The 14,647-nt window shown below is 43.7% G+C and overlaps 1 protein-coding gene across 1 annotated transcript; it reads right to left on the minus strand.

The window, feature by feature from the left end:
• Positions 1-13,094: 13,094 nt before the first annotated feature.
• LOC113019941 (putative nuclease HARBI1) lies at positions 13,095-14,376 on the minus strand. The gene is made up of 4 exons (XM_026163609.1): positions 13,944-14,376; positions 13,755-13,867; positions 13,558-13,669; positions 13,095-13,477 (listed from the first exon to the last, which is right to left on the minus strand). Exons 1-4 carry the CDS (start codon positions 14,374-14,376, stop codon positions 13,095-13,097), a joined length of 1,041 nt encoding a protein of 346 aa, XP_026019394.1.
• Positions 14,377-14,647: the final 271 nt, after the last annotated feature.

Here is a 14,647-nt window from a genome sequence, read left to right on the forward strand (position 1 = left end):
TTGCCTGTGTGTGTGTGTGTGTGTGTGTGTGTGTGTGTGTGTGTGTGTGTGTGTGTGTGTGTGTTGCTGATCAAAGGGTCAAACATCCTTGGTCAGGAAGAGGGTAGACTAGACCCCCCCCCCGGTGAGGAAGTCCAGCAGTTCATCTAAACAGAAAAGCACTTAGACTAGAACAGACGTAGCTACGTTAATCCTACCATAAAACAATTAAAACAAGATGCGACCTCTTCCCGTGCTCCCAGGATGTAGGTGTGCATTCTAGTGTGGAATGCACACCAAGCCTCTGTAGCCTGTTAAAGATCACACAACTTATCACTACACAATTGATTATACACCTCTAAGCATCTATGGTTAAACATTTCTAAGCATAAATAACAATCAACAATACAAACTCTAACAGACTCTATAAAATATTTAGTATTACCAGGAAACATTTGTCTACCTAAAAGCATAACCTGATATTTAACTCTCAGATTTTTTTAACAATATTAGGTAGTTGGTGTTCAAGAAATGGTTGTACTGGATTTTCCTTGAATAAACAAATTCTGAACTAGATATATACAACTCAAATTCCTATGATGCACATACTTTGTGAACACATTTTGTACTTCTAAATTGTTAGCGGCATCGTTCAGCACATAGTCTATAATTAACAAATTGTTCTGGCAGAAGGGTGTCATCAGCAAGAGATTCAGGTATACCGTTAACAAAGTTTGTCTCTTATCTTAAGAAGCTGGTCATATAGTGGCTGCCAGCATGAGTGTATATATACACTATGTTATCAATGCTGTGTGATATAATCCTGGAAGAGTCTTCAATTGCGCTTTTAACAAAAAAAAGTCTTGCTGCAGTTACTGGGACCGCTGAACGGGTGCTGCAACCGGGCGTCAAACCCCTGTTCTAATTTAAAATCCATAAGGTAGGGTTGTAAAGTCTGGGAGCACATGGCGCTTATTCTAAATGACTAACTTTTTTCACAACTGTTTCATTCTTAAAATGAAGCTTCTTTTTATCGCGTCTGATGCTATCAGACACGGCAACTAGGTGTGCGTCTGATGTCTGATTGGCTACAAACTTGTGGACTAAACCTTTCAAGGAGTCGTGGGTGACAACTTTAGAGTTTGATGCATTCAGTGTCACGCCTTTACATTTGACCTGGGTCTTGCCCAGCGATGTGTGATACGCGAAGCATTTTGGCCCACCGAAAACAAATTCCGCTATGTAATCCTCCACACCACCCTCTCCACAATCTAATTCACTTGTGAGATCCCCCAGAAACTGCCCTAGAGGAGGCATCCACTCGCCAGGGCGTGCCGTGAAAATGACACTGTCTGTGTCACAATACAGCACGCGCTGCTGCAAGTTGTCTAGCAAATCATACAGCATGAGTCTGGCGTGTGCAGTGGTCATGGCCCCGACAAAGACATTAACGTCTTTCACACAGGAAGCTCTACCACCAGCGTGGCGCCCTCTGCACCATTGCGACGTCGTCAGAGATGAAACAAAACTGACGCACGTCGTACTGGTCACTGAACATTAGCTGGCTAAATCTGGAAGAGTCTGTAATGAGCTCAGATGATGCCATGTTTGACCTCATGCTGAAACGACCCCATAACGAGTTTAGCAACAGCTTGTTACAGTTACGAATAGCTTAATTTACACAAATCTTGGATGGGTCTAGCATTATTCCCTCCTTCTCATAATACTCGTCTATGTACTTCTGCTGTTCGTCAGGTGTCTTCACGTGTTCAGGATACCCCAAGGCCTCCTGTTTTACTTTTAGGAAGGCTTTCACATAGTCTTTAAACAATGTGTCAGTCTTGTTGGGGAAGTGCCACACCTCATCAATAGAAACAATCCTGTATCCTTTCTCAACAGCTTTTTCAAGCTCAAATGAGACCCATGTGCCATTCAACACCCGCTCACTGTCACTGTGCCCGCATGCAGTATGCTGGTTCTGGTCTTCAGCACACATCTTGCAGAGTGGAAACATCAATTTGCCGTGGCACCTGTAGGGTAGGACAGGGTGAAAAAAACCCTTGGGGGGAGTACTGAGCATTTAACAAAGCCGAAATAATTTTCTAGCTTGTCAAAGTTGGTGTAAATGACTTGAGGGTGTCCTACAGGATACTCATTTTAAGACTGCACTGTGGGATAGAGACTGCTGAAGTCATGATAAAATATTTTTTTCATCACAAGCAGTCTTGTGGTACAGCTTTAGAGCATTTGTGCGACTGCCAAAAAGGGCGTCTCGGGGATTCAGGCGTTCTGGCTTTCTGTATCTGCGCATGAAAGCCCGAACTGCGGGGGTCTCTCTGCTTCAAGGCAGCCCATTCCCATTCCCACATCACTATTACGCTCAAACTGTGTTGTGAGCTCAGTGTATCTACTTTGTCACAAAACATGCGATGCAGCAGTCCATAGGATGCTTTGCTGACAGGATTAACTTCACTCTTGGGGTAGCATTTAACAGAGCTGTGATGAAAACATCCTTCAAATTCATAAGCTGTATTACTTGTGGGGTCAAAACCGTCCACAAAATACGGTCCAACCCTCTGTTCGCCTCTGAGAGCATGTTTTACCACTTTGTTGGTGGTGTGGGACACTTACTGAAGCCATTTGATAGACGTTAGAAAATGTCTTATTCTGCTCAACGTATGCCCCGTCATACGTGAGAGCGAGCGCGTCTGTAGGCAGAAACCGCGTTTTATACACACCCATACTAAATGCAGCCAAGGTGGTATACGTGAATGGATCAACATGTGTACAACCCAGTAGAGTGTCACGATATATGCTGCATGCTTTACGCAGGACATCAACATCGTTAACACAGTAATGCCTGAGTTCAGCCAGAAAATCAAAGAGATTCTGTGAAGCCTCCTGGTACCATTCCATGAATCGCACCTTATCGCTTTCAGACATGTGCTCATAGCCGTAGAAGGAGGGGTCTGGGTACGGGCCCACACAATGCTCATTATCCCTCGTATTAAACCTGTGTGGGAAATGGCCCTTCTGCAGGTCATGAAGACCTAAAGCAGAGGGTATTTTGGCAAGGCCCATGGGCAAAAAGCTGAACGAATCAATCCACCGCTGGTCATAGTCCAGGTCATCAAAATCACACGGCTGCCGCTCATTATGACACTACGTGTTATGCTCTGTCTGACAAAGTACTCCAGGAGTATGTAGTTATCAAAGCCAGATTCATTATGTGCTATGAAAGTGTACCCACAAAACCTTGGGCCTCTCTAATGCTGCACGAACGCCTCCACACACTTTAATGTATTAAATGTGAACTTATTGCCCTTCAGATCAGACGCGCACACAAACTTAGCCTCATGTTTACCGTTGTGGTTTCTCGTGTCAAAATCATATAAAATATATTTATCGCTAGGCTTCTGTTTTTCAACAGGCTGTATGAACACTGATGATCGGAGTCTCCGGCTAATTTAGGCTCGCGGCAGTGCTCGCATCTAGGCTGCACACATTTGTGTGGCAATTTCTTGGATTCTCTATATGTGGTGCCGCAGTGCATGCAATGTTTCATATTATCACAGGGGATCATGTTGTGTTTTAATTCTGGTATTTTGTGTTGCTGGTAACAGTGTTGTGATTTGCAGATGCGTTTACAGTCACTGCATTTCACTGTGGGACCCGTGTGGTGTTGGCAGAGTGTGTAACATGTGTTACATCTATGTTTACAGCTGTGCTGTAATGGGGTATTATATGTACTGTAACAGAAATTACACACATAGGATGCCCCAAGAAAAGCGGCCGGGTTTAAAATCAGGTGGTAATGTTGATTATGGAGATACATCATCAACGTGTTTGTGTTTGGCTCTTCATGTGTGAAAAAACATTCCAGGCGTTTACGCCCTTCTGTGTGGTAATAGATTACAATCTTAATGTTGAAGTGGTTCTCAAATTTGCCGACATCAGAGAATGATACTTGCTGTGTGTCGCATGGCTGTAGCAAGTTTTTCTCGCTCAGAGGCTGATGAGTTTAATGAATGTGCTATGCATGAGGAGAAGCACAAATTGTTGTGTGTGTTGTTTGGTGTGTATAAATGTCTGCCTTTCTTTGAGAGAATCTCATCATAAGGGATTTGTGCCAGTCTTAAGTGAGCCCCACAACTACTGTTCTGAGCTACCGTGACAATAAACTCTAATTCATCATCACTGATAGATTTATCATTACTCTGCATAACTTGTGCAATTTGATTCGAGGAACAGATCCGGATCATACTGATCATCAGCGTTTAAAACAGCCTGAACATCTGAAGCCAGCGAGGGGCCACGCAGGACCACATTTAGAACGCTGCCCTGTTGAGATCCAGCCACAGCTCTGTCTACCACATTGGCTAAGCACTTGCGCAGGTACTTGTTCTGGATGATCGAGACTTACACCCTTAAAATCAAGGCGCTCACGCAATTCGCGAGCATTAAAATTAGGTATCGCTCTAATGTGTGGGTAAGAGCGACTGCCAGACCCAGACTGCACAACGGGCTCGATTACTGCAGTATCTGTTTGTGAGAAATTTGCAATGATTGAGGGGGTGTGTGGTGTTGCAGCAGCAGTGTGTGTGTGTGTGTGTGTGGCTGAAGTATTAGTAGAAGCGGTAAAATACTCAATAGCAACTGCAGCAGCAGAGGTAACCCAGCTAGATTGTGCATCAGACGCAAAATCACCAGCAGCAGCCGCAGTACGGTTAGCATCAGTAACAACCGCAGCCCGTGCAACAATGGGTGTACAATCAGCATTATTAACGACAATAGCCCTAGCAGCAATAGCAGGCATAGGAACAGTCTGACTAGGACGTGTATCAGGTGAGGATGATGCAGCTGCACTACTAAGTCTTGCATGCAAAACTTGGCATTTGTTTACTATTTGCGCAGCCCACTGGTTATAAGCCTCAAAGTCAAACAATTTAGCTCGAGTGGAGGTACCATCATTGTGTTTGAATAATTTACGGGGTGGGTCCATGGTGTGGATTTTAAAAGTCAGCTGGTACTAATGATCTAATAAACCCCAGGTATTGTTTATCACCGGCCGGGTACTAGTTAGAGCACCTGCTATTTCTTGCAAGTCGCCCTGTGCTGCTTCTTGATGTTGGTTGAGTTTAGCTGCTATTTCTTGTAAGCCCTCCTGTACTGCTTGTTGATGTTGACTGAGTTTAGCATCGATCAAAGACAGTATATCGTCTTTTGAAGCAGAATGGGTCTGTTCAGCAGGCTGAGCGTCTGCAACGTTCATGTAAGCATCATACGCCGCAGATATTTGAGTCTGTTATACAGTTTTCTTCAAAATCTATGTGTGAATCATGGCCATTTCTGACACATTCTGGGGTGGTGGGTATATGAACTAGATCGAAATCTGATATACTGTACTCAAAAACATCAGAGAAATCAGGAGGCAGCCACTCACTCGGGGGTGTTGCAGGTAGTGATGTGCGATACCACTGATTTCCCTTCCGATCCAATACAAAGTAATATTCAGGGTGGTATCGACAATACTGATCCGATACTTTGTACAAAAACTCATTTTATTTATTGTATCTCAAATATCTCATAATGATTACAGGTCATCAGATTTCTTGTTCTTAGCACTTAATAATGTAGAGTTCATCATATAGAAATAAAAAAAAAAAACTGAAGTTGTGGCTATTTGAACACCTTGCCTGCCTGCAGCACTAAAGGACTCCGTGAGAGACGTCACCTGTCCCTGTCTTCCTCTTCAGTTCATCTCAACATATGCTCGTCATATTCTGTGATATGATTTACTTGAGGTGTTTGACAAGGTTAATGATGTTGCCACAACCATACATGCCAACCCTCCTGGTTTTTCTGGGAGAATCCCGAATTTCTCCCGATTTTCCACCCAGGCAACAAAATTGAAAAACCATATGTAGAATTTATAGCGCGGCCCAGCCAATTCCAGTTTCCAACAATGGCGGCAGCTACTTAGTTTTAATATTACTCTTATTTCTCTTTCTGGGTCGCAAAAAAACTTTTAACATATCTTCAGGTTTCAGAATGTAGCTGTGTAAACTTTAAATATCTGAGCCGAGCGACATATCATTTTCAAACCCCCTTGTCTTTCGCTACTCGGGTTAAACATGATATATAAGTCATTGAGAACTTAAAAATGCTATTGTTTGGCTTTTTCAGTGTTTTATTTGTTCGTGAGTAAATCGGTTTGGCTGAAATTAAAGTTATTAGATTAAATTAAATTTAACTTTATTAATCCCTCCCACACAGCTGAATAAACGTTAAACAGAAAACTAACTAAACAAAGTGAAGTGTGAGACGGTCGAGAGTTTACGCCAGCGCCCTGTTATATTTTAGATAGCAAGGAGCAGACGGCAGAGTTTCACTCCACCGAGGGAGCTCGTGACGGCTTTCTTTAGACCACGAAGGCCGGGTCCTCAGGTGGAAGCATCCTCTGAATTTGGACACCCCCGCTGTTTCCGGGCCGGCCAATAATAATGGTGACATTTAACGTATTTTCTCCGATAAATAAACACTGTAAAATTTATTTATCCCCCCCAACAGCCCTTTTGAATGTCTTCCTAATTCTGAGGTCTCAAGGTTGGCAAGTATGGCCACAAAACCCTCACTTTTTTGCCAAATGTATCGCAAACCACATCTCAGCTGTTTGTGGAGGTAAAATACGTCCGCACAATTACGCTCAGCCATTGTTCTGAGTGCGCACGCCAAGGGGCTGCAAGACATTTATACAGCCGTATTTCGCACATGACTATGAAAGGCGGGAGAGGAAGTAGTTCCTTTGAATGTAGAAAATCTGAATGTTATAGTTTCTTTCCACTGTGTTTCTGTTAATGATAAACTACAAATTTACCCTAGATTACTAAAATATCCATATTTTAATGTGAGAATCGATTCTAGAACATAAATGACTGGTATCGGAGGAATCGATATTTCAGGATCGATCCGCACATCACTAGTTGCAGGTCCGCTGATGAAGATCAGTTGTGACTCTCCACTGTTGCACAAATCTCCAGGTTTTTGTTGTTCTGGGAGATCGATATTGCTTAAACGTTCCAAAAACGTCAGGGATCGTCCTGATCATTGTGAGGGGTACTGTTCTGCAGTCTGTGAAGATAGACATATGTTAAAACATTCATACATTTACCCATTTCAAACAGAATAAACGTGTCTCCCTCTCTCTCTCTTTTTATCTAATTTATGTGCGTTATTCTGGACAGTCCTGCTTCTCGACACACGGTTCTCTGGCGTGGTTCTGTATGTGTAAAACTGTCGGTCTTAGAACATTTGTAATTGTTTAAAACTTTTTTTTTTTTTTTAAATACACAACTATACACGCCTGATGTAAGGTTGGGCTCTGTGTTCGCGGTGTCTGAATGTTTTCCTGCTCAATTTGTTAAGCCTGTAACAAATCAAAGAAAAACGCTGTTATTACATAATTTAAAACAATCGTACGTTTAAAAAACCCGTAATTCTGTACACACCTTGTGCCTGTTAGAGAACTCGTTCCAGCTGTAAAAGCGCCCGTTTCTAAAGAAACTGGTCCTGTGCCGTTCTCCCGAACTCCTAAAAATTAAGCTTTTGTTTTAGGAAGAATAGAATAGTTTAAATATCCTATAATATGTTAACATAACACCTTTGAAAATACTATAATAGGTTTTGTTTTACTTGCCGTTTACGATGTCCATGTTATAAAGAACGATGTTAGTGTTGATGATCTCAAAGAAAATGGTGTGCTCCGCAGCGGATCTTGACACATAAATGGCTAAGGGTTTCGGGCTCTGAGCGTGTTTTATATAGGATGGGTGTTTCCGAAAAGAAGGTATGTCTCCAACTAATTTAAATGAGACCCTTCAGGGCTATTGTCTTCTCAAGGAATTACAAACGAGCCGATACTTCAGACAATAGGTTGACAATCCCCGCCCGACTACTACACCTGCCCCTTTTACCTTTTCCTAAGTAATTACAAAAAGAGCCGATACAGACCACTTTAAACAATAGGTTGGGCCCATGTTCGCATGGTACTCTCAACAACTAAGTGATACACCTATCTTTTGTCTTCCTAAGGAATCACAACAATTAAATGATACCCGCAGTGGGCTTTTGCAATCCTGAACAATTTCAAACAATTAACCGGTGTTAAAAAGACGGAGCGGGTCTGTGCGACTGGTTTTAGAAGTATCACTGCTGCGTGTATTTTCTAAAGGGCTGAATGTTATTTGCGACCATCTGTTGTGTTAAAAATGTCTGTGAAGGTTCTCAGTCACCCAGGTCATCGTAGTCAAAGGAGCTTGCAAAGAAAAGTGTCTGGACTTCTTTAAGTTGCTTGAATGTGTTTCACCTCTCATCCGAGAAGCTTCTTCAGTTCTTAGGTCAAATGGTGGAGAGTCCCAGATATAAGCCTAGTGGGAGTGAACCCCCCACAGAGGGACAAAAGGACCCCCTGATGATCCTCTAATCGCCTGAGCCAAGGTGGGAAACTGGGCGTGGGTCCCAATCAGCCAGAGTTTCGGGTGTGTTCATTGTGAAACCTGGCCCCACCTTATCATGCGAATTCCTGAGGTCAGATGGCCCAGGATGTGAGTGGGCGTTAAGGCGTCTGGGAAGGGATCTCAAAACTGGATTATAGATGGCAGAGAGTTGGTGTCGTAAACCCCCGCCTCTGTTCAAAGATGGTCGCTCACAGTGGACATAGATGGCTTCTTTCACTCCTCGAAATGTTCACATTTTGGACAGAGAGGCAGCACGGTGGCACGGTGGTTAGCACTGTTGCCGCACAGCAAGAAGGTCCTGAGTTCAATTCCACCATCAGGCCGGGGTCTTTCTGTGTGGAGTTTGCATGTTCTCCCCGTGTTTGCGTGGGTTCTCTCCGGGTACTCCGGCTTCCTCCCACCGTCCAAAGACATGCAGTTTGTGGGGATAGGTTAATTGGATAATCCAAATTGCCACTAGGTGTGAATGTGCGAGTGAATGTGAGTATGAATGGTTGTCTGTCCCTGTGTGTTGGCCCTGCGACAGACTGGCGACCTGTCCAGGGTGTACCCCGCCTCTCGCCCTATGACAGCTGGGATTGGCTCCAGCACCCCCCGCGACCCTGAAAAGGATAAGCGGTAGCGAATGGATGGATGGACATTTGAGGAAAATACTAATAAAATAAAAATAAATAAAATAAATGTTCCCTTTAGAAATCTTATTTTTTTTTGCTCTATAAAAATAGTTGTTGTTCTTTTTCATCACTCATCTTAGCAGTAGGATATACATGAAAAGAGAAACAAATTAAGTTTGAGTGAAAATGTAAATCTTTTTGCACTCTGGGCAACTGACGCAGTGACTTAAAAAAACTATTCATTTTGGTGAGTGACTCATTCAAACTCGATTCAGTAATAAGAATCGAATTTACCATCTCTAAACAGAACCAAATTTGAGCTCTTTTGCACATTTCATAATGTTTAAAATTCCTTTTCTTAAAAGTTTCTTTGCAATGGATATCATGTGCACTGTTGGGTCATTCTGCAGACATGGGCCTACCAAATGAATAGGCTTCATGCAAGGTAGTTTCCCTGCTGTGGTGACTGCTACTTGTCCTGTCTTTTGCCATTTTTGGCAATGAAGACCCCACTCTCTGCTTGGATATTACGTCCTCCAGTGGCAGACGGTGCCTCTGCAAGTCTTCCCATGTGGACTTTCATTAGCTGCATTCACAATTGCATCTACTTTGAAGGCACATAAATCTCCTTTCCATACTGTGACTGACACTTTATTAGCCATGTATGTTGCAATTTTCTGACTATCAGCTACTTGTTCCTGGCTCTCATCCTTCAAAGGCAGACGTGTCAATTCTCAGTCATGTATGACAACAACACACGACACATAAATGTAGATATTAAAAAGAGAGCTTTTGAACAATATCATGTTGTTTGAGCTGTTCAAAGGTTTTTACAGGAAACAATGGACTCTCTTTACTATAACAGATACAATTTTTGAATGAATAATTGTGAGCTTAAAGCACTGAAAGTCAGGTTGTCTTTGTGTTGTCCCGGGGTCATTTTGACCTTAAATCTTTTGCCATCAAAGTGTTTGTTATTCTTCTAATGGTCTGAAAAGATTTTTTGTTTTTTTGTTTTTTTGTTTTGTTTTTGTTTTTTAACAAAGGTCCTTGGTATTTTTCATGACATGGCTCAAACATCAATGAAGAAAGGTAATGTTAAATGTCTGTGATGAATGCTGGCCAGTGAATAACTTATGCAGCAGATCCTCAAGACTTGTTCTGCAGAATATTAGGGAAATAGATCGGAGGAGTACTAGTGATCCACCACACTTGAACATGACAGGCCTGTTGTAGGCCCGATCTCCAAAAGCTCTTACCTAGTGATGGGCAGATGAAGCCAATTGGTTCACCCCAGCGCAAAGCGTCTTGAAGCTTCATGTGCTCTAGTAGGACACCTACTGGACGTAAAAATATTAGTTGGCGTGAATTTGAAGAGTGTGGCCTTTTGCACACAGCCTGTAAATGTCAACAACAAAAGGAGTGTGTAAAACATCTATATTGTAGTGATGCAGTATACTGTGTATATTTATACTGGCAGTATGGAAAATGATTATTTGGAAATGCTTAAAATGGAAATGATCATTTACTGTGAGGTGTGGTTGGGGTATGGACAGTAGTTGTGCTTTTGTAACGTTGAGGTATGGACAGCTACAGTCCTGCCTGTTCACATTTTATCCTGTAAAAACCAAATTTTCATTGCTTTTCTGGCCTTTTTAGTGGGGAGAACATAGCTAGGATTTAATGATTTAACAAACCTTTTAAATCCTTTGTCCTCCACAATGCTAAATGGCTGGGAGTCCTCGATCACCATGCTAACCGGGGCCCTATTTCAGGAAGCCGGTTTAGAAAACTCAGAGTGAAAAACAATACTCAGGGTTGAGTAACCCCGAACTGTCCAACTCGGAATATTCGGTTTCAGAAAGGCTGATAACAATTAGTTCAATCAACGCGGAGTTGCTACAACCCCAAGTGAAGCGCGCGCACGAGGATACATAAAGCCCTGATTAGTGGAGCACAGATTGAGCGAGTCACCATGGAGACGGAGGGAAAGAAGGCGCGGTCGACGTATTTCACAGCGCTTAAGGCGGAAATTCTGATGGCAGCATATGCCGACAGCATGCACATCATGCAGAAAAAAAAGTAACACAGCCGCAGCTGCAAAAGAAAGGGAGCATGCATGGCAAAACATAACCGACAGAGTCAATGCGTGAGTGTTAATCTAAACATTGATCTAGGGATTTCCACCCATTTAACACGTCATCTCAGTATATGTCATGTCATTGCCTATGTCATACATTTTATGTTGTGATGTGATGTGAGCGCAGGTGCAACCCAACAGGCCCCAAACGTTCCTGGCAGCAAGTAAAAATGAAGTATAAAAACATAGTCCAAACAGGTAAGGTGTAATTGTATTATGAGCCATAGTGCTTGGTCTGTTTGTCCGATGTAAATCAATTGCAGTTAGAGGCTACATTAATTTCCTTTCTGTGAGCACTTATTGAAATTATCTGAGCACATTACAAGTACACATTTGCCTACTCTGTATGCCCAAATGTGTGCCGTCACAGCCAACAGAAAAAAAGCGGAGGCCCGAAAAACAGGTGGGGGTCCTCCACCACCACCACTCACAGAGGCTGAGCAGTTGGCCCTCAGCCAAAACAGTGGGCGCCCTGTGGCTGAAGGCATCTCTGCGGGGACATCCTCTGTGGCAATAACCCCACAGGGCACAAGTGCCTACATAAGGGGTAAATCCAAAACAATACATGGCGTGCATACATCCATTCTTCACAGTCACCTTGACCAAAATGAACTATGTCGTAGTGAAGTTACTGTCCTACTGTCAGAGAATGACAGTCATCAAACAGTTAGGTGAATAAACAACACTGAGACACTTGGAGACTGTTAACGTGCTGCACGGGTGAGGGCCCAGGGAGAGACTCACACACACCGAGCTGCAGTGGTACGTCTTTATTAAGAGCACAGCAGTGTCCTTTAATTCTGCGTGTGTGTGTGTGTGTGTGTGTGTGTGTGTGTGTGTGTGTGTGTTAACCTCTCACAGGGGTGAGCTCCCTGTTCCCAGAGACAGAGCGAGTAGTACATTTCGTACTTTTCCCAATAAGAGTAACATATGAACATATACTGTAATGCAACATAAAACTCATAAAAGCGTTTCCACCCTGACACCTACTGATTGTGCCTTCCCTCAGTGTCGGTTGTCTCTGAGAGCATACTGACAATGAGGTGTATGGTGATTGGTATGTCTGGTAATTGCCATTTGCACCCACATAAGTCATGAGTGACCTGTATGAACCCCATATTCTTCCAGTTGACGGTGATGGTGTACTGCATCTGGTGCAGCCCCCTGTTGAGCCAGACCGACATGCAGTCGTGAGTACTCGTAATACTCCACAGACTACATGTGTCAACAGTAGAACAGCAATGTTGTTAAATGTCTCCACCACAGGCATGTGATGACGAAACAGTGACAGCTGCTACAGAGGAGGCCGCAACAGAGCCACACTATGAGGTATACAGTGTACAGTGGAAAATATAACAACTGACTACGATGTGGTACTATGATGACACCATGGACTTACTATGTCCCTGGCAGAGTGATGCTGGAAATGAAGAGGAAGAGGGTCCAGCCACTCCTACAACAAACCTGTCCACAGTGGGTTGTTCAGCACTGATTTACAACCAACCTAAGTAGGCATGTACTATGGATGCCAATGCTATGTCCTTTGTTGCAATAGCTCCCTGTAAAGCAGCTGTATAAGACATATCTGGCCAGGAGGATAAGGAAGTGTGATATGGAAATGGTACACCTCAAGCTGCAGATCCAGAAGTCGAAGCTGGAGATTGTACTGCTGGAACAACAGTTAAGGGTGGGTGGAGTGATCATAGATGGATGAATCATGTCAGTGTTTGTACAACATACTAATATACGCATTTATACTTTGTGTACAGGACATACAGGGTGACCAATAAAGCCAGTTGACCACAGTATCTGTGTATTTGTCATGTAACATGTTGGGGTGACGGGTCACAGGAAATGGTTGTGGCATATGGTGTCTCTGACTGCTCTTCCATCCTGTACGTTCGTGGGTGGGTCAGGATGTTCATCGTGTGGATCACTGCTGATGTCTGGTTCAGCTGGACAATGTTCACCTCTAATCGTGGCAATGTTGTGAAGAATCACACATGCCACAATAATGTCACATGCCCTTTCTGGGGTGACCCTGAGTCTACGAAGGCACTGGAGCCGGGCCTTGAGCATTCCAATGGTCATTTCAACTCTGGCCCGTGTCCTGCAATGGGCCAGATTATAACGCTGCTGTGGGCCCGGTTCAGGGTCAGGGTAAGGGGTGAGCAAATAGGGTAGACATGGGTACCCCCTATCACCGAGCAGGTGGCCAGTGAAGTCTCCTAGGACAGAAGAATACATGTCAGTGCAAACGTCCCTGTGGCAATTGGTCTCTGTATATTTCACAGTAACTTCGACCCACCATGTCCAAATTTGGTGCTCAGTGTACATTCCCGGAAGATTCGTGAGTCATGTACAGAGCCTGGCCACTTGGCTTCCACATTTGTGATGATGTTGGCAGCATCACATATGATCTACACAGTGCAGAGTACACATATTAGCATCCATTACCATGATGCCATCACTTGTTGGTGTGAAATGCTACAGGGAATTATGTACCTGTACATTGATGCTGTGGACGGACTTCCTGTTCACATAGTCTCCTTCATTTGCTGAGGGTGCAATGATTGGAATGTGGGTGCCATCTATACAGCCAATCACGCCTGGGAACCCTGGAAATTTATGTACCATTTGAGTGGTAGTTCACGTATCACCACATCATGCATTGAGTTTTGTTCATCCTGATACCTGCAATTTTGTGGAATCCCTCTTTGATTAATCTTGTGGGTCTATGACCGGGGAACACCACAAACGAGTGCAGGAGACGTTTCAGTGCTACTGTGACATTCCTGACTGCCCGACAGACGGTAGCCTTGGAAACGTGCTCAGCGTCACCAATATTGTACAGAAAGCTCCCGTTTGCAAAGAAACGGAGTGCGGTACAAAGAATATGTAATGGACTGAGCGCATGCCCGCGATGTGTCACATGCGCAATATATGGCCTGAGGATGCTATCCAAATAACTTGTTGATTGTGCTGAGAAACGGTAACGTTCGCACAGGAAATCATCAGGTAATGATAAAATGTCCATACACGCTCTAATCACGCTCTCCCGGCGGAGAGCTCTGCGGAGAATTTGGGCTTCAAGATCTACTGGCTCTTCAAGGAAGTGGCACGCCATGTCTGACACTTCCCACAGTCAGGTTTCCGACAAAGAGACGGGGACAGTCAGGGTTAGTTGTAGTAAACCTGCTAGGGGGCAGGTTAGCTTCACGGAGTGTGTCGTCATAGTGACTCACTGAGGCTTCATCTGAACTCGCTTTGTGAAACCGAAAACCCAGAGTTTTCGTTAACTCAGTTTTTCCACTAAACCGGCTTCCTGAAATAGGGCCCGGGTCTTCATCTATTTGAGATTGTTCTGCTGGGGAAAGACAATAAAGACAAAGCACAAA

Source organism: Astatotilapia calliptera, chromosome 4, assembly GCF_900246225.1.
Source record: "Astatotilapia calliptera chromosome 4, fAstCal1.2, whole genome shotgun sequence".
In the NCBI taxonomy this organism is placed as follows: domain Eukaryota; kingdom Metazoa; phylum Chordata; class Actinopteri; order Cichliformes; family Cichlidae; genus Astatotilapia; species Astatotilapia calliptera.

Bases quoted from the DNA above. Each gene is read 5' to 3' on its own strand.
- LOC113019941 (XM_026163609.1), bottom strand. From the start codon at position 14,376: ATGGCGTGCCACTTCCTTGAAGAGCCAGTAGATCTTGAAGCCCAAATT. The intron at 13,868-13,943 runs GTATCAGGATGA...ATAAATTTCCAG, and splicing joins GGGATTCCACAAAATTGCAG to GGTTCCCAGGCGTGATTGGC. The intron at 13,670-13,754 runs GTACATAATTCC...TGCACTGTGTAG, and splicing joins TCCACAGCATCAATGTACAG to ATCATATGTGATGCTGCCAA.